At 52.6% G+C, this 21,165-nt stretch overlaps 3 protein-coding genes and 1 pseudogene across 3 annotated transcripts; all 4 read left to right on the top strand.

Annotated features, from left to right (window-relative positions):
• The first annotated feature begins 712 nt into the window (after positions 1–712).
• LOC141728898 (inositol 1,4,5-trisphosphate receptor-interacting protein-like 1) lies at positions 713–3,051 on the top strand (annotated as a pseudogene).
• A 3,351-nt stretch (positions 3,052–6,402) lies between these two features.
• Positions 6,403–8,302, top strand: LOC141728899 (inositol 1,4,5-trisphosphate receptor-interacting protein-like 1). The gene has a single exon (XM_074540215.1). The coding sequence runs from the start codon at positions 6,403–6,405 to the stop codon at positions 8,074–8,076; it is 1,674 nt and encodes a 557-aa protein (XP_074396316.1). The 3' UTR covers positions 8,077–8,302.
• A 3,414-nt stretch (positions 8,303–11,716) lies between these two features.
• LOC141728900 (inositol 1,4,5-trisphosphate receptor-interacting protein-like 1) lies at positions 11,717–13,556 on the top strand. Its single transcript, XM_074540216.1, has one exon. The coding sequence runs from the start codon at positions 11,717–11,719 to the stop codon at positions 13,328–13,330; it is 1,614 nt and encodes a 537-aa protein (XP_074396317.1). The 3' UTR covers positions 13,331–13,556.
• A 3,476-nt stretch (positions 13,557–17,032) lies between these two features.
• Positions 17,033–18,872, top strand: LOC141728901 (inositol 1,4,5-trisphosphate receptor-interacting protein-like 1). The gene has a single exon (XM_074540217.1). The coding sequence runs from the start codon at positions 17,033–17,035 to the stop codon at positions 18,644–18,646; it is 1,614 nt and encodes a 537-aa protein (XP_074396318.1). The 3' UTR covers positions 18,647–18,872.
• Positions 18,873–21,165: the final 2,293 nt, after the last annotated feature.

Here is a 21,165-nt window from a genome sequence, read left to right on the forward strand (position 1 = left end):
TTTTATGCTCCCTCTGGTTTATATATTTGTAACCCTGCAGAAGACACAGGCAGGGAAGGAGGGCCGCTGGGGTCACCCTCTATGTAAGGCTGGGTTCCACCTGTCTAGAGCTTAATGATGGTGCTGATGGGGTTGAGCATTTTTGGGTAGGAATCAGGGGCAAGACCTACAATAGCAGCCTGCGACTCTTAGATGGCGGTTCATCACTGCGAGTCTGTGTAGCTGTGCCTGATTATGCACAGAAAGACAGACCAATCTATCTGGAACTGGTCACTAAAAATACATCTTTCTAATGCAGAACAATTGTGCTGGGAAACTCTTTCTGGAGCAGAACAAAGGAGTGCTCTCCAGAGGCCTGGTCCACAAGTGGTGTGGGGAAGCCAGGAGGATGCTGTCATGCTCATTCTGCAGAAAAGCAGCCAGGCTGAAACCAAAGTGCAGCTTTTATAGACTGAGAGGATTTGACTGAAGCTCAGCATGGAGTCAAGGCTTTGACTCCATGATCCTCAAGAGTGCCTTCCAACATGGATATCTATGAGATTGCCAGTGGAGGGCAGCTGAGAAAAAAGACAAGAGAAGGGCCAAGAGAGGCTCTTTGAAGAAGATTCACTCAAAGGCTGCCTTAACCGGTAGCCCAGGGCCCCTGCGACAGTCCGAGCTGGGGTGGGGACAAAGGGTGGGGCTGGGCTGGTTGTGGTGTACTGTGACGAGCATGACATCACGGGGCCATGTCACAAATGGGGGCAGCTATACAAGGCCCCAGCAGGCAACGCTGGCCCTGTATTGCTTGGGCAAGCGGTGAGTGCGCACATGGTGGGGAGGCTGGGCTGGGCATAAGGGCCGGCGCAGAAACGCAGTACCCGGGGCTGGCTTTTCCCCCTGCATCCAGGAACAGCCCCTCATGGCGCAGCCTTGGGCAGGACACCGTGCTGCTGCTGCTGCTGCTGCTGCTGCTGCTGCTGCTGCTGCTGCTCGGGCAGCAGAACGGGCCTGGCTGCTTGCCAGCTCTCTGGGGTCCTGTGCTTCCTGCTCGCAGATCCCTGAGATTCCTGTCCCTGCTGCCCCCCACCCCCGCCAATCCCTGCTGCCAGCTGCCTCCCTCTCAGCCCCTCTCTCTCAAGGCCTTCTCTCCATCCTCCTGCAGACCATGGATACCTGGGTATTGTGGCTCTTGCTCTTGCAAAGTTTAGTCCAGTACCCACAGCCCGTGGGTGATGGCTTGGACGAGGTGGCACGTCTGCAAATGGAGGTGCGTGCCAAGCTCCAGGAAGAGGAGAAGATTCGTCTGCAGCGCGAGGTGGAGCAGCTGGTCCTGCTGAAGCAGGGTGTCTTGGCCTGGGGAGACCTGCTCTCCTCTGCCCGGCAGCACTGGCAGGTCTGGGCTCTTGCTGGGCTCCTGCTCCTTCTCTTGGCACTGTGGTATATGTGGAGGAAAGGGAGCCTGAGGAGAGAGGAGCAAGGAGAAGGACATGATGGTGTAAATGAAGAGGAGGTTGAAAATGTGGATGCACATGAAGAAGACTTTGGAAATGAAGATGAAGGAGACAATGAAATGGAGGTGGAGGAAGATGACGGTGATGGTGGCCGTGCAGAGGATGTCGACAATGCTGCTGCGAATGAAGCTGGCAATGAGGCTGGCTTTGCAGTGAACGTCAATGACGTCGGAAATCAAGTGCAAGAATCCCGTGATCGTGCCGACAATTTTGGAAGAGTCTTAATGGAGCGCATACAGTGGCCTGTGCAGGACCTGCAGGGAGGGTGCATGTGGACAAGAACCCTGATGAAGCATTTTGCAATTTATTTTCGACGGGTCTTGTCCAACAGTTTCTATCCGGTGCTGCACAGAGCCATTGGGGTGGGCAGTGCCTTCGAAGGTTGGAGTCCCCGTGAGCAGGATGTTGTCTACCAGGTGCTCGTACGTACCCATGACACCTCCCCGAGGGCACAGCTTCCACCTAGAGCTGGGCACTGCACAGCAGAGGCGCTTGAGGAACTTCCACATCCGCGTGCAGCAGGAGTGCACCTGCACGAGTGAGCAGCAGGGTGAGAACATGCTGTGCTTCCTGCACCACCCTGAGGAGGAGCTGAGGAGGCATCAGGATCCCAGCCTCCTTCATACCCTGTGCACAGGCTCCTACCTGGACGTGGAGAAAACTGCCCGCTGGTTCTACCAGCTGGTGAGAGCAATCTGGCCAGCTTTGCCTGAGTCACACCGTTGGCATTTAGTGCTGCTGCCCTCCAGACGCTCCTGCCAGTTCAAGGTGACCAATGGCAGAGAAAGCTACCGGATCGAGATGCTCTTTGGGGTGCGGCAAGGCAACTCAGACGTCTTTGTGAGCAGCCAGCCTAGGCAAGCCCACACCTCCAGCACAATCTGGCCAGAGAGCTACGCTGTGGCCGAGAGGAAGTTCTTCATGTACATCGCCAGGCGGGCTCCCCCTGACAGCTTGCACCTGAAATGCCTGCAGTTCTTCACTCGTCTTCAGCTGGGCTTAGGCTTTTCCACCTATACCATCAAGACCATTGTCATGCACCTCCTGAGCATCTTGCCCGCGTCAGTGTGGCGCAGGAGACATTTTGTGAGTCGGCTGATGGATATCAGCGAGAGCCTGCGCACGTCTGTGGAAACGAGACGCCTCAATCACTTCATTGTGGGCAACCAGAGGCTTCCTCAGGGCATCCGCTTGCCCCCAGAGGTCCTAATGGCCAGGTCATGCAATCTCTTCCATGACCTGGTGATGAATCCCGTTGCCCACTCTCAGGCAATGAGCCAGTACATGGATCTGCAGCGTTGGTTCAAACGGATCCTTAGAAATGAACGGTGAAAGAGGTTGTCCTGCCCAGAGCTGTGCTTGTGAGGCTCCCACCGGGTGGCAGAGAAGCAGCTCTCAGGAGACGGGAAAAGAAGGGAGAACGTGGGCTTTGGAGAGGGAAGGGAAAACGCTGCGTAGCAGCACTATGCCATCAGCAGCAGCAGCAGCAGCAGCAACAGTGTGGTCTCAAGAGCCTCCCAAGCACTGCATCCAGTGATGAACAGGTTGGCTACATAGATCAAGGAAGATGCACAAGGAAATGCTATTGTTCCCCCACCTCTTTCTTTGAGTCCATTTTCCCTCCCTTGTGGTATCATTTGGTTCAGAGGTGCTCCAGGCAGGTCTTCCCGCTCTACACTACAAAGGATTGCGTTTGGAACAAGGTTCTTAACTTTCTCTGGGGAGAGAGGCTCCACAATCTCTGGCTACAATGTTTAGGATCAGTGAATGCGAGGGTGCTTCTCCTTCTTCCCGCATGGGAATCCTTCAGGTCAGCATTGTACCAAACCGTGCTGGAGCTGAGCTGATATTTTGTATACGTAGAGATCTAAGTTGTGAATGGGTGTATATATGTCCCCTGTGTACATATTATATGCTAGAAAGCTTATCAATTACCATATATAATAGTAAAAGATCATAAAAGCCAATAGAAAAATATATATATGGTCAATTACATGAATGTTGTCATTTTATATAATGCGAAGAAATTATTCTAAAGGGTCAAATATGTAATTTTGTTTAAAGAATGCAATATAGCCAATATTTAGCGTCACTCTAAGTTGTGATACATATTAATGCTCATAGGGCACTTATACCGTATATACAGTATAGCACATTATTATAAGGTTTTCATGAAATCGATACATTTATAACATACATACCAATTACATCTTTTATATTGTATATATGAAGAGTTTAATATTAAAGAGTTTTTTTTTTAATGTAGTAGTAAAGACATATATGGTGTCTCTGTCTGCTGGGGACACACAATTATGTTCTATAGTTAGTGCTTTTATGAGTAGCAACCTAGAAATTTCATTGCTCTTGATTCAATAAAGGACAAGATTCCAGAACCTGGATCGTGCAAGACTTTATTGACCTCAACCAGACCTGTGGTGTAGGTAAAAGCGACAAGTTGTGAATGTGAGCTTGTGAAGAGTCTCCTTGAAATTGGCCAAACTTGCAGTGGTGAATTGGTTCTAATCAGAAATGAAGTCCAGTTGACCGCGGCCCCTGCGACCACAGAAGGCCAGAAGGGCCTCCCTTGGAAGGATCCTTAAAAATGGTCTTGTTGCACCCTGCTGCCAAGGGCAGGGACACCTTCTCCTAGGCCCGGTTGTTTCAGGCCCCGTCCAGCCTGGCCTGGAATGCTGCCAGGGATGGGGCAGCCACAGCTGCTGTGGGCAGTGTGGGCCAGGGCCTGAGCAGCCTGAGAGGCAAGAATTTCTTGTGCATCTCCAGCCCAAGCCGGCCCCGCTTGTCAGTGGGAAGCCACTGGGCCTGGTGCAGTCCCTGCAGGCCCTTGTCCGAGACACTGCCGCTCTCAGGTCTCTGCTGGGCCTGGTGCAGAGAGTGAAAGGCCGCAGGAAGGTGCCCCCGGAGAAGGCCTTGGAGAGCACTGGGGCCAGGAGTGCCAGCATGAGGACAGCAAGCAGGGCCTGGTGCGGCCGTCAGGGCGGGAGGGCACAGGGCAGGCGCTGAGGCCCTGCCAGCTGGAGGAGCTGGGAGCTCTGGAGCGCTGCTGGCAGAGAGCCGTGGGAGATCCGTGCAGCAGCAAGGACACGGGCTTCTAGACGTGTTAGAAAGCAGAGAAGAGCTGGAGAATGGGCACTGAAAGAGTAGGGTGTGTCCCTGTGGGGAACAAACCTCACAACGCCAGAGGTTATCTCCAGGGAGGACACAGAGGAGTCTTGTTATGTTATTGGAATAAAGGGAGAGGCCAAGGGACATTTCCCCTTGGGGTGTCTCCATTTGTTGAGACCCAGGACAAGGCCGCGGCCCCCTTTTTTATCCTAATTCCCAGGTGCATCACCCTCTTCCTTCCCCCACTGCCTGTGGTACTCAGAAGGAACAAGACTTCTTCTCCAGTTTCCTACTGCATGGAAGCCCTCTGTCACTTTGGTTGTGGAGGCAGGAATGGGACCATACACACACACACCAAGGTTCATGCACAGCAAGCAACTTTTGTTGAGTGCTCTCTTCCTTTGCAGATCTGAATGTCTGCCTGGTCAGTCCACATTGGTTGAAGCAGTTGCCACCTGGTAGAACAGCCAATAGGTGCTGGTGTCCCCAACGCTCCGGGCCTGCTCCCTAACGGTCCACACTGCTTAAATTTCATCATTAAAGTACTTATAGAATTACTTATGCTTCAGTTCTAAAATTAGGATGAAATGAAACCGTGAGGCCTTCCGGCAAGCTGTTGGCCACCACAATACCCCTCTGTTTTATGCTCCCTCTGGTTTATATATTTGTAACCCTGCAGAAGACACAGGCAGGGAAGGAGGGCCGCTGGGGTCACCCTCTATGTAAGGCTGGGTTCCACCTGTCTAGAGCTTAATGATGGTGCTGATGGGGTTGAGCATTTTTGGGTAGGAATCAGGGGCAAGACCTACAATAGCAGCCTGCGACTCTTAGATGGCGGTTCATCACTGCGAGTCTGTGTAGCTGTGCCTGATTATGCACAGAAAGACAGACCAATCTATCTGGAACTGGTCACTAAAAATACATCTTTCTAATGCAGAACAATTGTGCTGGGAAACTCTTTCTGGAGCAGAACAAAGGAGTGCTCTCCAGAGGCCTGGTCCACAAGTGGTGTGGGGAAGCCAGGAGGATGCTGTCATGCTCATTCTGCAGAAAAGCAGCCAGGCTGAAACCAAAGTGCAGCTTTTATAGACTGAGAGGATTTGACTGAAGCTCAGCATGGAGTCAAGGCTTTGACTCCATGATCCTCAAGAGTGCCTTCCAACATGGATATCTATGAGATTGCCAGTGGAGGGCAGCTGAGAAAAAAGACAAGAGAAGGGCCAAGAGAGGCTCTTTGAAGAAGATTCACTCAAAGGCTGCCTTAACCGGTAGCCCAGGGCCCCTGCGACAGTCCGAGCTGGGGTGGGGACAAAGGGTGGGGCTGGGCTGGTTGTGGTGTACTGTGATGAGCATGACATCACGGGGCCATGTCACAAATGGGGGCAGCTATACAAGGCCCCAGCAGGCAACGCTGGCCCTGTATTGCTTGGGCAAGCGGTGAGTGCGCACATGGTGGGGAGGCTGGGCTGGGCATAAGGGCCGGCGCAGAAACGCAGTACCCGGGGCTGGCTTTTCCCCCTGCATCCAGGAACAGCCCCTCATGGCGCAGCCTTGGGCAGGACACCGTGCTGCTGCTGCTGCTGCTGCTGCTGCTGCTGCTGCTGCTGCTGCTCGGGCAGCAGAACGGGCCTGGCTGCTTGCCAGCTCTCTGGGGTCCTGTGCTTCCTGCTCGCAGATCCCTGAGATTCCTGTCCCTGCTGCCCCCCACCCCCGCCAATCCCTGCTGCCAGCTGCCTCCCTCTCAGCCCCTCTCTCTCAAGGCCTTCTCTCCATCCTCCTGCAGACCATGGATACCTGGGTATTGTGGCTCTTGCTCTTGCAAAGTTTAGTCCAGTACCCACAGCCCGTGGGTGATGGCTTGGACGAGGTGGCACGTCTGCAAATGGAGGTGCGTGCCAAGCTCCAGGAAGAGGAGAAGATTCGTCTGCAGCGCGAGGTGGAGCAGCTGGTCCTGCTGAAGCAGGGTGTCTTGGCCTGGGGAGACCTGCTCTCCTCTGCCCGGCAGCACTGGCAGGTCTGGGCTCTTGCTGGGCTCCTGCTCCTTCTCTTGGCACTGTGGTATATGTGGAGGAAAGGGAGCCTGAGGAGAGAGGAGCAAGGAGAAGGACATGATGGTGTAAATGAAGAGGAGGTTGAAAATGTGGATGCACATGAAGAAGACTTTGGAAATGAAGATGAAGGAGACAATGAAATGGAGGTGGAGGAAGATGACGGTGATGGTGGCCGTGCAGAGGATGTCGACAATGCTGCTGCGAATGAAGCTGGCAATGAGGCTGGCTTTGCAGTGAACGTCAATGACGTCGGAAATCAAGTGCAAGAATCCCGTGATCGTGCCGACAATTTTGGAAGAGTCTTAATGGAGCGCATACAGTGGCCTGTGCAGGACCTGCAGGGAGGGTGCATGTGGACAAGAACCCTGATGAAGCATTTTGCAATTTATTTTCGACGGGTCTTGTCCAACAGTTTCTATCCGGTGCTGCACGGAGCCATTGGGGTGGGCAGTGCCTTCGAAGGTTGGAGTCCCCGTGAGCAGGATGTTGTCTACCAGGTGCTCGTACCCATGACACCTCCCCGAGGGCACAGCTTCCACCTAGAGCTGGGCACTGCACAGCAGAGGCGCTTGAGGAACTTCCACATCCGCGTGCAGCAGGAGTGCACCTGCACGAGTGAGCAGCAGGGTGAGAACATGCTGTGCTTCCTGCACCACCCTGAGGAGGAGCTGAGGAGGCATCAGGATCCCAGCCTCCTTCATACCCTGTGCACAGGCTCCTACCTGGACGTGGAGAAAACTGCCCGCTGGTTCTACCAGCTGGTGAGAGCAATCTGGCCAGCTTTGCCTGAGTCACACCGTTGGCATTTAGTGCTGCTGCCCTCCAGACGCTCCTGCCAGTTCAAGGTGACCAATGGCAGAGAAAGCTACCGGATCGAGATGCTCTTTGGGGTGCGGCAAGGCAACTCAGACGTCTTTGTGAGCAGCCAGCCTAGGCAAGCCCACACCTCCAGCACAATCTGGCCAGAGAGCTACGCTGTGGCCGAGAGGAAGTTCTTCATGTACATCGCCAGGCGGGCTCCCCCTGACAGCTTGCACCTGAAATGCCTGCAGTTCTTCACTCGTCTTCAGCTGGGCTTAGGCTTTTCCACCTATACCATCAAGACCATTGTCATGCACCTCCTGAGCATCTTGCCCGCGTCAGTGTGGCGCAGGAGACATTTTGTGAGTCGGCTGATGGATATCAGCGAGAGCCTGCGCACGTCTGTGGAAACGAGACGCCTCAATCACTTCATTGTGGGCAACCAGAGGCTTCCTCAGGGCATCCGCTTGCCCCCAGAGGTCCTAATGGCCAGGTCATGCAATCTCTTCCATGACCTGGTGATGAATCCCGTTGCCCACTCTCAGGCAATGAGCCAGTACATGGATCTGCAGCGTTGGTTCAAACGGATCCTTAGAAATGAACGGTGAAAGAGGTTGTCCTGCCCAGAGCTGTGCTTGTGAGGCTCCCACCGGGTGGCAGAGAAGCAGCTCTCAGGAGACGGGAAAAGAAGGGAGAACGTGGGCTTTGGAGAGGGAAGGGAAAACGCTGCGTAGCAGCACTATGCCATCAGCAGCAGCAGCAGCAGCAGCAACAGTGTGGTCTCAAGAGCCTCCCAAGCACTGCATCCAGTGATGAACAGGTTGGCTACATAGATCAAGGAAGATGCACAAGGAAATGCTATTGTTCCCCCACCTCTTTCTTTGAGTCCATTTTCCCTCCCTTGTGGTATCATTTGGTTCAGAGGTGCTCCAGGCAGGTCTTCCCGCTCTACACTACAAAGGATTGCGTTTGGAACAAGGTTCTTAACTTTCTCTGGGGAGAGAGGCTCCACAATCTCTGGCTACAATGTTTAGGATCAGTGAATGCGAGGGTGCTTCTCCTTCTTCCCGCATGGGAATCCTTCAGGTCAGCATTGTACCAAACCGTGCTGGAGCTGAGCTGATATTTTGTATACGTAGAGATCTAAGTTGTGAATGGGTGTATATATGTCCCCTGTGTACATATTATATGCTAGAAAGCTTATCAATTACCATATATAATAGTAAAAGATCATAAAAGCCAATAGAAAAATATATATATGGTCAATTACATGAATGTTGTCATTTTATATAATGCGAAGAAATTATTCTAAAGGGTCAAATATGTAATTTTGTTTAAAGAATGCAATATAGCCAATATTTAGCGTCACTCTAAGTTGTGATACATATTAATGCTCATAGGGCACTTATACCGTATATACAGTATAGCACATTATTATAAGGTTTTCATGAAATCGATACATTTATAACATACATACCAATTACATCTTTTATATTGTATATATGAAGAGTTTAATATTAAAGAGTTTTTTTTTTAATGTAGTAGTAAAGACATATATGGTGTCTCTGTCTGCTGGGGACACACAATTATGTTCTATAGTTAGTGCTTTTATGAGTAGCAACCTAGAAATTTCATTGCTCTTGATTCAATAAAGGACAAGATTCCAGAACCTGGATCGTGCAAGACTTTATTGACCTCAACCAGACCTGTGGTGTAGGTAAAAGCGACAAGTTGTGAATGTGAGCTTGTGAAGAGTCTCCTTGAAATTGGCCAAACTTGCAGTGGTGAATTGGTTCTAATCAGAAATGAAGTCCAGTTGACCGCGGCCCCTGCGACCACAGAAGGCCAGAAGGGCCTCCCTTGGAAGGATCCTTAAAAATGGTCTTGTTGCACCCTGCTGCCAAGGGCAGGGACACCTTCTCCTAGGCCCGGTTGTTTCAGGCCCCGTCCAGCCTGGCCTGGAATGCTGCCAGGGATGGGGCAGCCACAGCTGCTGTGGGCAGTGTGGGCCAGGGCCTGAGCAGCCTGAGAGGCAAGAATTTCTTGTGCATCTCCAGCCCAAGCCGGCCCCGCTTGTCAGTGGGAAGCCACTGGGCCTGGTGCAGTCCCTGCAGGCCCTTGTCCGAGACACTGCCGCTCTCAGGTCTCTGCTGGGCCTGGTGCAGAGAGTGAAAGGCCGCAGGAAGGTGCCCCCGGAGAAGGCCTTGGAGAGCACTGGGGCCAGGAGTGCCAGCATGAGGACAGCAAGCAGGGCCTGGTGCGGCCGTCAGGGCGGGAGGGCACAGGGCAGGCGCTGAGGCCCTGCCAGCTGGAGGAGCTGGGAGCTCTGGAGCGCTGCTGGCAGAGAGCCGTGGGAGATCCGTGCAGCAGCAAGGACACGGGCTTCTAGACGTGTTAGAAAGCAGAGAAGAGCTGGAGAATGGGCACTGAAAGAGTAGGGTGTGTCCCTGTGGGGAACAAACCTCACAACGCCAGAGGTTATCTCCAGGGAGGACACAGAGGAGTCTTGTTATGTTATTGGAATAAAGGGAGAGGCCAAGGGACATTTCCCCTTGGGGTGTCTCCATTTGTTGAGACCCAGGACAAGGCCGCGGCCCCCTTTTTTATCCTAATTCCCAGGTGCATCACCCTCTTCCTTCCCCCACTGCCTGTGGTACTCAGAAGGAACAAGACTTCTTCTCCAGTTTCCTACTGCATGGAAGCCCTCTGTCACTTTGGTTGTGGAGGCAGGAATGGGACCATACACACACACACCAAGGTTCATGCACAGCAAGCAACTTTTGTTGAGTGCTCTCTTCCTTTGCAGATCTGAATGTCTGCCTGGTCAGTCCACATTGGTTGAAGCAGTTGCCACCTGGTAGAACAGCCAATAGGTGCTGGTGTCCCCAACGCTCCGGGCCTGCTCCCTAACGGTCCACACTGCTTAAGTTTCATCATTAAAGTACTTATAGAATTACTTATGCTTCAGTTCTAAAATTAGGATGAAATGAAACCGTGAGGCCTTCCGGCAAGCTGTTGGCCACCACAATACCCCTCTGTTTTATGCTCCCTCTGGTTTATATATTTGTAACCCTGCAGAAGACACAGGCAGGGAAGGAGGGCCGCTGGGGTCACCCTCTATGTAAGGCTGGGTTCCACCTGTCTAGAGCTTAATGATGGTGCTGATGGGGTTGAGCATTTTTGGGTAGGAATCAGGGGCAAGACCTACAATAGCAGCCTGCGACTCTTAGATGGCGGTTCATCACTGCGAGTCTGTGTAGCTGTGCCTGATTATGCACAGAAAGACAGACCAATCTATCTGGAACTGGTCACTAAAAATACATCTTTCTAATGCAGAACAATTGTGCTGGGAAACTCTTTCTGGAGCAGAACAAAGGAGTGCTCTCCAGAGGCCTGGTCCACAAGTGGTGTGGGGAAGCCAGGAGGATGCTGTCATGCTCATTCTGCAGAAAAGCAGCCAGGCTGAAACCAAAGTGCAGCTTTTATAGACTGAGAGGATTTGACTGAAGCTCAGCATGGAGTCAAGGCTTTGACTCCATGATCCTCAAGAGTGCCTTCCAACATGGATATCTATGAGATTGCCAGTGGAGGGCAGCTGAGAAAAAAGACAAGAGAAGGGCCAAGAGAGGCTCTTTGAAGAAGATTCACTCAAAGGCTGCCTTAACCGGTAGCCCAGGGCCCCTGCGACAGTCCGAGCTGGGGTGGGGACAAAGGGTGGGGCTGGGCTGGTTGTGGTGTACTGTGACGAGCATGACATCACGGGGCCATGTCACAAATGGGGGCAGCTATACAAGGCCCCAGCAGGCAACGCTGGCCCTGTATTGCTTGGGCAAGCGGTGAGTGCGCACATGGTGGGGAGGCTGGGCTGGGCATAAGGGCCGGCGCAGAAACGCAGTACCCGGGGCTGGCTTTTCCCCCTGCATCCAGGAACAGCCCCTCATGGCGCAGCCTTGGGCAGGACACCGTGCTGCTGCTGCTGCTGCTGCTGCTGCTGCTGCTGCTGCTGCTGCTGCTCGGGCAGCAGAACGGGCCTGGCTGCTTGCCAGCTCTCTGGGGTCCTGTGCTTCCTGCTCGCAGATCCCTGAGATTCCTGTCCCTGCTGCCCCCCACCCCCGCCAATCCCTGCTGCCAGCTGCCTCCCTCTCAGCCCCTCTCTCTCAAGGCCTTCTCTCCATCCTCCTGCAGACCATGGATACCTGGGTATTGTGGCTCTTGCTCTTGCAAAGTTTAGTCCAGTACCCACAGCCCATGGGTGATGGCTTGGACGAGGTGGCACGTCTGCAAATGGAGGTGCGTGCCAAGCTCCAGGAAGAGGAGAAGATTTGTCTGCAGCGCGAGGTGGAGCAGCTGGTCCTGCTGAAGCAGGGTGTCTTGGCCTGGGGAGACCTGCTCTCCTCTGCCCGGCAGCACTGGCAGGTCTGGGCTCTTGCTGGGCTCCTGCTCCTTCTCTTGGCACTGTGGTATATGTGGAGGAAAGGGAGCCTGAGGAGAGAGGAGCAAGGAGAAGGACATGATGGTGTAAATGAAGAGGAGGTTGAAAATGTGGATGCACATGAAGAAGACTTTGGAAATGAAGATGAAGGAGACAATGAAATGGAGGTGGAGGAAGATGACGGTGATGGTGGCCGTGCAGAGGATGTCGACAATGCTGCTGCGAATGAAGCTGGCAATGAGGCTGGCTTTGCAGTGAACGTCAATGACGTCGGAAATCAAGTGCAAGAATCCCGTGATCGTGCCGACAATTTTGGAAGAGTCTTAATGGAGCGCATACAGTGGCCTGTGCAGGACCTGCAGGGAGGATGCATGTGGACAAGAACCCTGATGAAGCATTTTGCAATTTATTTTCGACGGGTCTTGTCCAACAGTTTCTATCCGGTGCTGCACGGAGCCATTGGGGTGGGCAGTGCCTTCGAAGGTTGGAGTCCCCGTGAGCAGGATGTTGTCTACCAGGTGCTCGTACCCATGACACCTCCCCGAGGGCACAGCTTCCACCTAGAGCTGGGCACTGCACAGCAGAGGCGCTTGAGGAACTTCCACATCCGCGTGCAGCAGGAGTGCACCTGCACGAGTGAGCAGCAGGGTGAGAACATGCTGTGCTTCCTGCACCACCCTGAGGAGGAGCTGAGGAGGCATCAGGATCCCAGCCTCCTTCATACCCTGTGCACAGGCTCCTACCTGGACGTGGAGAAAACTGCCCGCTGGTTCTACCAGCTGGTGAGAGCAATCTGGCCAGCTTTGCCTGAGTCACACCGTTGGCATTTAGTGCTGCTGCCCTCCAGACGCTCCTGCCAGTTCAAGGTGACCAATGGCAGAGAAAGCTACCGGATCGAGATGCTCTTTGGGGTGCGGCAAGGCAACTCAGACGTCTTTGTGAGCAGCCAGCCTAGGCAAGCCCACACCTCCAGCACAATCTGGCCAGAGAGCTACGCTGTGGCCGAGAGGAAGTTCTTCATGTACATCGCCAGGCGGGCTCCCCCTGACAGCTTGCACCTGAAATGCCTGCAGTTCTTCACTCGTCTTCAGCTGGGCTTAGGCTTTTCCACCTATACCATCAAGACCATTGTCATGCACCTCCTGAGCATCTTGCCCGCGTCAGTGTGGCGCAGGAGACATTTTGTGAGTCGGCTGATGGATATCAGCGAGAGCCTGCGCACGTCTGTGGAAACGAGACGCCTCAATCACTTCATTGTGGGCAACCAGAGGCTTCCTCAGGGCATCCGCTTGCCCCCAGAGGTCCTAATGGCCAGGTCATGCAATCTCTTCCATGACCTGGTGATGAATCCCGTTGCCCACTCTCAGGCAATGAGCCAGTACATGGATCTGCAGCGTTGGTTCAAACGGATCCTTAGAAATGAACGGTGAAAGAGGTTGTCCTGCCCAGAGCTGTGCTTGTGAGGCTCCCACCGGGTGGCAGAGAAGCAGCTCTCAGGAGACGGGAAAAGAAGGGAGAACGTGGGCTTTGGAGAGGGAAGGGAAAACGCTGCGTAGCAGCACTATGCCATCAGCAGCAGCAGCAGCAGCAGCAACAGTGTGGTCTCAAGAGCCTCCCAAGCACTGCATCCAGTGATGAACAGGTTGGCTACATAGATCAAGGAAGATGCACAAGGAAATGCTATTGTTCCCCCACCTCTTTCTTTGAGTCCATTTTCCCTCCGAGGGCTACATCCTGTGCAGAGACGCCGATCTCAGAATCTCAGATGAGGGAATGTTTGAAAGGACCACTGGTGGTATCATTTGGTTCAGAGGTGCTCCAGGCAGGTCTTCCCGCTCTACACTACAAAGGATTGCGTTTGGAACAAGGTTCTTAACTTTCTCTGGGGAGAGAGGCTCCACAATCTCTGGCTACAATGTTTAGGATCAGCGAATGCGAGGGTGCTTCTCCTTCTTCCCGCATGGGAATCCTTCAGGTCAGCATTGTACCAAACCGTGCTGGAGCTGAGCTGATATTTTGTATACGTAGAGATCTAAGTTGTGAATGGGTGTATATATGTCCCCTGTGTGCATATTATATGCTAGAAAGCTTATCAATTACCATATATAATAGTAAAAGATCATAAAAGCCAATAGAAAAATATATATATGGTCAATTACATGAATGTTGTCATTTTATATAATGCGAAGAAATTATTCTAAAGGGTCAAATATGTAATTTTGTTTAAAGAATGCAATATAGCCAATATTTAGCGTCACTCTAAGTTGTGATACATATTAATGCTCATAGGGCACTTATACCGTATATACAGTATAGCACATTATTATAAGGTTTTCATGAAATCGATACATTTATAACATACATACCAATTACATCTTTTATATTGTATATATGAAGAGTTTAATATTAAAGAGTTTTTTTTAATGTAGTAGTAAAGACATATATGGTGTCTCTGTCTGCTGGGGACACACAATTATGTTCTATAGTTAGTGCTTTTATGAGTAGCAACCTAGAAATTTCGTTGCTCTTGATTCAATAAAGGACAAGATTCCAGAACCTGGATCGTGCAAGACTTTATTGACCTCAACCAGACCTGTGGTGTAGGTAAAAGCGACAAGTTGTGAATGTGAGCTTGTGAAGAGTCTCCTTGAAATTGGCCAAACTTGCAGTGGTGAATTGGTTCTAATCAGAAATGAAGTCCAGTTGACCGCGGCCCCTGCGACCACAGAAGGCCAGAAGGGCCTCCCTTGGAAGGATCCTTAAAAATGGTCTTGTTGCACCCTGCTGCCAAGGGCAGGGACACCTTCTCCTAGGCCCGGTTGTTTCAGGCCCCGTCCAGCCTGGCCTGGAATGCTGCCAGGGATGGGGCAGCCACAGCTGCTGTGGGCAGTGTGGGCCAGGGCCTGAGCAGCCTGAGAGGCAAGAATTTCTTGTGCATCTCCAGCCCAAGCCGGCCCCGCTTGTCAGTGGGAAGCCACTGGGCCTGGTGCAGTCCCTGCAGGCCCTTGTCCGAGACACTGCCGCTCTCAGGTCTCTGCTGGGCCTGGTGCAGAGAGTGAAAGGCCGCAGGAAGGTGCCCCCGGAGAAGGCCTTGGAGAGCACTGGGGCCAGGAGTGCCAGCATGAGGACAGCAAGCAGGGCCTGGTGCGGCCGTCAGGGCGGGAGGGCACAGGGCAGGCGCTGAGGCCCTGCCAGCTGGAGGAGCTGGGAGCTCTGGAGCGCTGCTGGCAGAGAGCCGTGGGAGATCCGTGCAGCAGCAAGGACACGGGCTTCTAGACGTGTTAGAAAGCAGAGAAGAGCTGGAGAATGGGCACTGAAAGAGTAGGGTGTGTCCCTGTGGGGAACAAACCTCACAACGCCAGAGGTTATCTCCAGGGAGGACACAGAGGAGTCTTGTTATGTTATTGGAATAAAGGGAGAGGCCAAGGGACATTTCCCCTTGGGGTGTCTCCATTTGTTGAGACCCAGGACAAGGCCGCGGCCCCCTTTTTTATCCTAATTCCCAGGTGCATCACCCTCTTCCTTCCCCCACTGCCTGTGGTACTCAGAAGGAACAAGACTTCTTCTCCAGTTTCCTACTGCATGGAAGCCCTCTGTCACTTTGGTTGTGGAGGCAGGAATGGGACCATACACACACACACCAAGGTTCATGCACAGCAAGCAACTTTTGTTGAGTGCTCTCTTCCTTTGCAGATCTGAATGTCTGCCTGGTCAGTCCACATTGGTTGAAGCAGTTGCCACCTGGTAGAACAGCCAATAGGTGCTGGTGTCCCCAACGCTCCGGGCCTGCTCCCTAACGGTCCACACTGCTTAAGTTTCATCATTAAAGTACTTATAGAATTACTTATGCTTCAGTTCTAAAATTAGGATGAAATGAAACCGTGAGGCCTTCCGGCAAGCTGTTGGCCACCACAATACCCCTCTGTTTTATGCTCCCTCTGGTTTATATATTTGTAACCCTGCAGAAGACACAGGCAGGGAAGGAGGGCCGCTGGGGTCACCCTCTATGTAAGGCTGGGTTCCACCTGTCTAGAGCTTAATGATGGTGCTGATGGGGTTGAGCATTTTTGGGTAGGAATCAGGGGCAAGACCTACAATAGCAGCCTGCGACTCTTAGATGGCGGTTCATCACTGCGAGTCTGTGTAGCTGTGCCTGATTATGCACAGAAAGACAGACCAATCTATCTGGAACTGGTCACTAAAAATACATCTTTCTAATGCAGAACAATTGTGCTGGGAAACTCTTTCTGGAGCAGAACAAAGGAGTGCTCTCCAGAGGCCTGGTCCACAAGTGGTGTGGGGAAGCCAGGAGGATGCTGTCATGCTCATTCTGCAGAAAAGCAGCCAGGCTGAAACCAAAGTGCAGCTTTTATAGACTGAGAGGATTTGACTGAAGCTCAGCATGGAGTCAAGGCTTTGACTCCATGATCCTCAAGAGTGCCTTCCAACATGGATATCTATGAGATTGCCAGTGGAGGGCAGCTGAGAAAAAAGACAAGAGAAGGGCCAAGAGAGGCTCTTTGAAGAAGATTCACTCAAAGGCTGCCTTAACCGGTAGCCCAGGGCCCCTGCGACAGTCCGAGCTGGGGTGGGGACAAAGGGTGGGGCTGGGCTGGTTGTGGTGTACTGTGACGAGCATGACATCACGGGGCCATGTCACAAATGGGGGCAGCTATACAAGGCCCCAGCAGGCAACGCTGGCCCTGTATTGCTTGGGCAAGCGGTGAGTGCGCACATGGTGGGGAGGCTGGGCTGGGCATAAGGGCCGGCGCAGAAACGCAGTACCCGGGGCTGGCTTTTCCCCCTGCATCCAGGAACAGCCCCTCATGGCGCAGCCTTGGGCAGGACACCGTGCTGCTGCTGCTGCTGCTGCTGCTGCTGCTGCTGCTGCTGCTGCTCGGGCAGCAGAACGGGCCTGGCTGCTTGCCAGCTCTCTGGGGTCCTGTGCTTCCTGCTCGCAGATCCCTGAGATTCCTGTCCCTGCTGCCCCCCACCCCCGCCAATCCCTGCTGCCAGCTGCCTCCCTCTCAGCCCCTCTCTCTCAAGGCCTTCTCTCCATCCTCCTGCAGACCATGGATACCTGGGTATTGTGGCTCTTGCTCTTGCAAAGTTTAGTCCAGTACCCACAGCCCATGGGTGATGGCTTGGACGAGGTGGCACGTCTGCAAATGGAGGTGCGTGCCAAGCTCCAGGAAGAGGAGAAGATTTGTCTGCAGCGCGAGGTGGAGCAGCTGGTCCTGCTGAAGCAGGGTGTCTTGGCCTGGGGAGACCTGCTCTCCTCTGCCCGGCAGCACTGGCAGGTCTGGGCTCTTGCTGGGCTCCTGCTCCTTCTCTTGGCACTGTGGTATATGTGGAGGAAAGGGAGCCTGAGGAGAGAGGAGCAAGGAGAAGGACATGATGGTGTAAATGAAGAGGAGGTTGAAAATGTGGATGCACATGAAGAAGACTTTGGAAATGAAGATGAAGGAGACAATGAAATGGAGGTGGAGGAAGATGACGGTGATGGTGGCCGTGCAGAGGATGTCGACAATGCTGCTGCGAATGAAGCTGGCAATGAGGCTGGCTTTGCAGTGAACGTCAATGACGTCGGAAATCAAGTGCAAGAATCCCGTGATCGTGCCGACAATTTTGGAAGAGTCTTAATGGAGCGCATACAGTGGCCTGTGCAGGACCTGCAGGGAGGATGCATGTGGACAAGAACCCTGATGAAGCATTTTGCAATTTATTTTCGACGGGTCTTGTCCAACAGTTTCTATCCGGTGCTGCACGGAGCCATTGGGGTGGGCAGTGCCTTCGAAGGTTGGAGTCCCCGTGAGCAGGATGTTGTCTACCAGGTGCTCGTACCCATGACACCTCCCCGAGGGCACAGCTTCCACCTAGAGCTGGGCACTGCACAGCAGAGGCGCTTGAGGAACTTCCACATCCGCGTGCAGCAGGAGTGCACCTGCACGAGTGAGCAGCAGGGTGAGAACATGCTGTGCTTCCTGCACCACCCTGAGGAGGAGCTGAGGAGGCATCAGGATCCCAGCCTCCTTCATACCCTGTGCACAGGCTCCTACCTGGACGTGGAGAAAACTGCCCGCTGGTTCTACCAGCTGGTGAGAGCAATCTGGCCAGCTTTGCCTGAGTCACACCGTTGGCATTTAGTGCTGCTGCCCTCCAGACGCTCCTGCCAGTTCAAGGTGACCAATGGCAGAGAAAGCTACCGGATCGAGATGCTCTTTGGGGTGCGGCAAGGCAACTCAGACGTCTTTGTGAGCAGCCAGCCTAGGCAAGCCCACACCTCCAGCACAATCTGGCCAGAGAGCTACGCTGTGGCCGAGAGGAAGTTCTTCATGTACATCGCCAGGCGGGCTCCCCCTGACAGCTTGCACCTGAAATGCCTGCAGTTCTTCACTCGTCTTCAGCTGGGCTTAGGCTTTTCCACCTATACCATCAAGACCATTGTCATGCACCTCCTGAGCATCTTGCCCGCGTCAGTGTGGCGCAGGAGACATTTTGTGAGTCGGCTGATGGATATCAGCGAGAGCCTGCGCACGTCTGTGGAAACGAGACGCCTCAATCACTTCATTGTGGGCAACCAGAGGCTTCCTCAGGGCATCCGCTTGCCCCCAGAGGTCCTAATGGCCAGGTCATGCAATCTCTTCCATGACCTGGTGATGAATCCCGTTGCCCACTCTCAGGCAATGAGCCAGTACATGGATCTGCAGCGTTGGTTCAAACGGATCCTTAGAAATGAACGGTGAAAGAGGTTGTCCTGCCCAGAGCTGTGCTTGTGAGGCTCCCACCGGGTGGCAGAGAAGCAGCTCTCAGGAGACGGGAAAAGAAGGGAGAACGTGGGCTTTGGAGAGGGAAGGGAAAACGCTGCGTAGCAGCACTATGCCATCAGCAGCAGCAGCAGCAGCAGCAACAGTGTGGTCTCAAGAGCCTCCCAAGCACTGCATCCAGTGATGAACAGGTTGGCTACATAGATCAAGGAAGATGCACAAGGAAATGCTATTGTTCCCCCACCTCTTTCTTTGAGTCCATTTTCCCTCCGAGGGCTACATCCTGTGCAGAGACGCCGATCTCAGAATCTCAGATGAGGGAATGTTTGAAAGGACCACTGGTGGTATCATTTGGTTCAGAGGTGCTCCAGGCAGGTCTTCCCGCTCTACACTACAAAGGATTGCGTTTGGAACAAGGTTCTTAACTTTCTCTGGGGAGAGAGGCTCCACAATCTCTGGCTACAATGTTTAGGATCAGCGAATGCGAGGGTGCTTCTCCTTCTTCCCGCATGGGAATCCTTCAGGTCAGCATTGTACCAAACCGTGCTGGAGCTGAGCTGATATTTTGTATACGTAGAGATCTAAGTTGTGAATGGGTGTATATATGTCCCCTGTGTGCATATTATATGCTAGAAAGCTTATCAATTACCATATATAATAGTAAAAGATCATAAAAGCCAATAGAAAAATATATATATGGTCAATTACATGAATGTTGTCATTTTATATAATGCGAAGAAATTATTCTAAAGGGTCAAATATGTAATTTTGTTTAAAGAATGCAATATAGCCAATATTTAGCGTCACTCTAAGTTGTGATACATATTAATGCTCATAGGGCACTTATACCGTATATACAGTATAGCACATTATTATAAGGTTTTCATGAAATCGATACATTTATAACATACATACCAATTACATCTTTTATATTGTATATATGAAGAGTTTAATATTAAAGAGTTTTTTTTAATGTAGTAGTAAAGACATATATGGTGTCTCTGTCTGCTGGGGACACACAATTATGTTCTATAGTTAGTGCTTTTATGAGTAGCAACCTAGAAATTTCGTTGCTCTTGATTCAATAAAGGACAAGATTCCAGAACCTGGATCGTGCAAGACTTTATTGACCTCAACCAGACCTGTGGTGTAGGTAAAAGCGACAAGTTGTGAATGTGAGCTTGTGAAGAGTCTCCTTGAAATTGGCCAAACTTGCAGTGGTGAATTGGTTCTAATCAGAAATGAAGTCCAGTTGACCGCGGCCCCTGCGACCACAGAAGGCCAGAAGGGCCTCCCTTGGAAGGATCCTTAAAAATGGTCTTGTTGCACCCTGCTGCCAAGGGCAGGGACACCTTCTCCTAGGCCCGGTTGTTTCAGGCCCCGTCCAGCCTGGCCTGGAATGCTGCCAGGGATGGGGCAGCCACAGCTGCTGTGGGCAGTGTGGGCCAGGGCCTGAGCAGCCTGAGAGGCAAGAATTTCTTGTGCATCTCCAGCCCAAGCCGGCCCCGCTTGTCAGTGGGAAGCCACTGGGCCTGGTGCAGTCCCTGCAGGCCCTTGTCCGAGACACTGCCGCTCTCAGGTCTCTGCTGGGCCTGGTGCAGAGAGTGAAAGGCCGCAGGAAGGTGCCCCCGGAGAAGGCCTTGGAGAGCACTGGGGCCAGGAGTGCCAGCATGAGGACAGCAAGCAGGGCCTGGTGCGGCCGTCAGGGCGGGAGGGCACAGGGCAGGCGCTGAGGCCCTGCCAGCTGGAGGAGCTGGGAGCTCTGGAGCGCTGCTGGCAGAGAGCCGTGGGAGATCCGTGCAGCAGCAAGGACACGGGCTTCTAGACGTGTTAGAAAGCAGAGAAGAGCTGGAGAATGGGCACTGAAAGAGTAGGGTGTGTCCCTGTGGGGAACAAACCTCACAACGCCAGAGGTTATCTCCAGGGAGGACACAGAGGAGTCTTGTTATGTTATTGGAATAAAGGGAGAGGCCAAGGGACATTTCCCCTTGGGGTGTCTCCATTTGTTGAGACCCAGGACAAGGCCGCGGCCCCCTTTTTTATCCTAATTCCCAGGTGCATCACCCTCTTCCTTCCCCCACTGCCTGTGGTACTCAGAAGGAACAAGACTTCTTCTCCAGTTTCCTACTGCATGGAAGCCCTCTGTCACTTTGGTTGTGGAGGCAGGAATGGGACCATACACACACACACCAAGGTTCATGCACAGCAAGCAACTTTTGTTGAGTGCTCTCTTCCTTTGCAGATCTGAATGTCTGCCTGGTCAGTCCACATTGGTTGAAGCAGTTGCCACCTGGTAGAACAGCCAATAGGTGCTGGTGTCCCCAACGCTCCGGGCCTGCTCCCTAACGGTCCACACTGCTTAAGTTTCATCATTAAAGTACTTATAGAATTACTTATGCTTCAGTTCTAAAATTAGGATGAAATGAAACCGTGAGGCCTTCCGGCAAGCTGTTGGCCACCACAATACCCCTCTGTTTTATGCTCCCTCTGGTTTATAT

The sequence above is a fragment of the Zonotrichia albicollis genome, chromosome 4 (genome assembly GCF_047830755.1).
Source record: "Zonotrichia albicollis isolate bZonAlb1 chromosome 4, bZonAlb1.hap1, whole genome shotgun sequence".
Lineage (NCBI taxonomy): Eukaryota > Metazoa > Chordata > Aves > Passeriformes > Passerellidae > Zonotrichia > Zonotrichia albicollis.

Excerpts from the sequence above, each read along its gene's own strand:
- LOC141728899 (XM_074540215.1), top strand. The coding sequence starts at position 6,403 with ATGGATACCTGGGTATTGTGGCTCTTGCTCTTGCAAAGTTTAGTCCAG.
- LOC141728900 (XM_074540216.1), top strand. The coding sequence starts at position 11,717 with ATGGGTGATGGCTTGGACGAGGTGGCACGTCTGCAAATGGAGGTGCGT.
- LOC141728901 (XM_074540217.1), top strand. The coding sequence starts at position 17,033 with ATGGGTGATGGCTTGGACGAGGTGGCACGTCTGCAAATGGAGGTGCGT.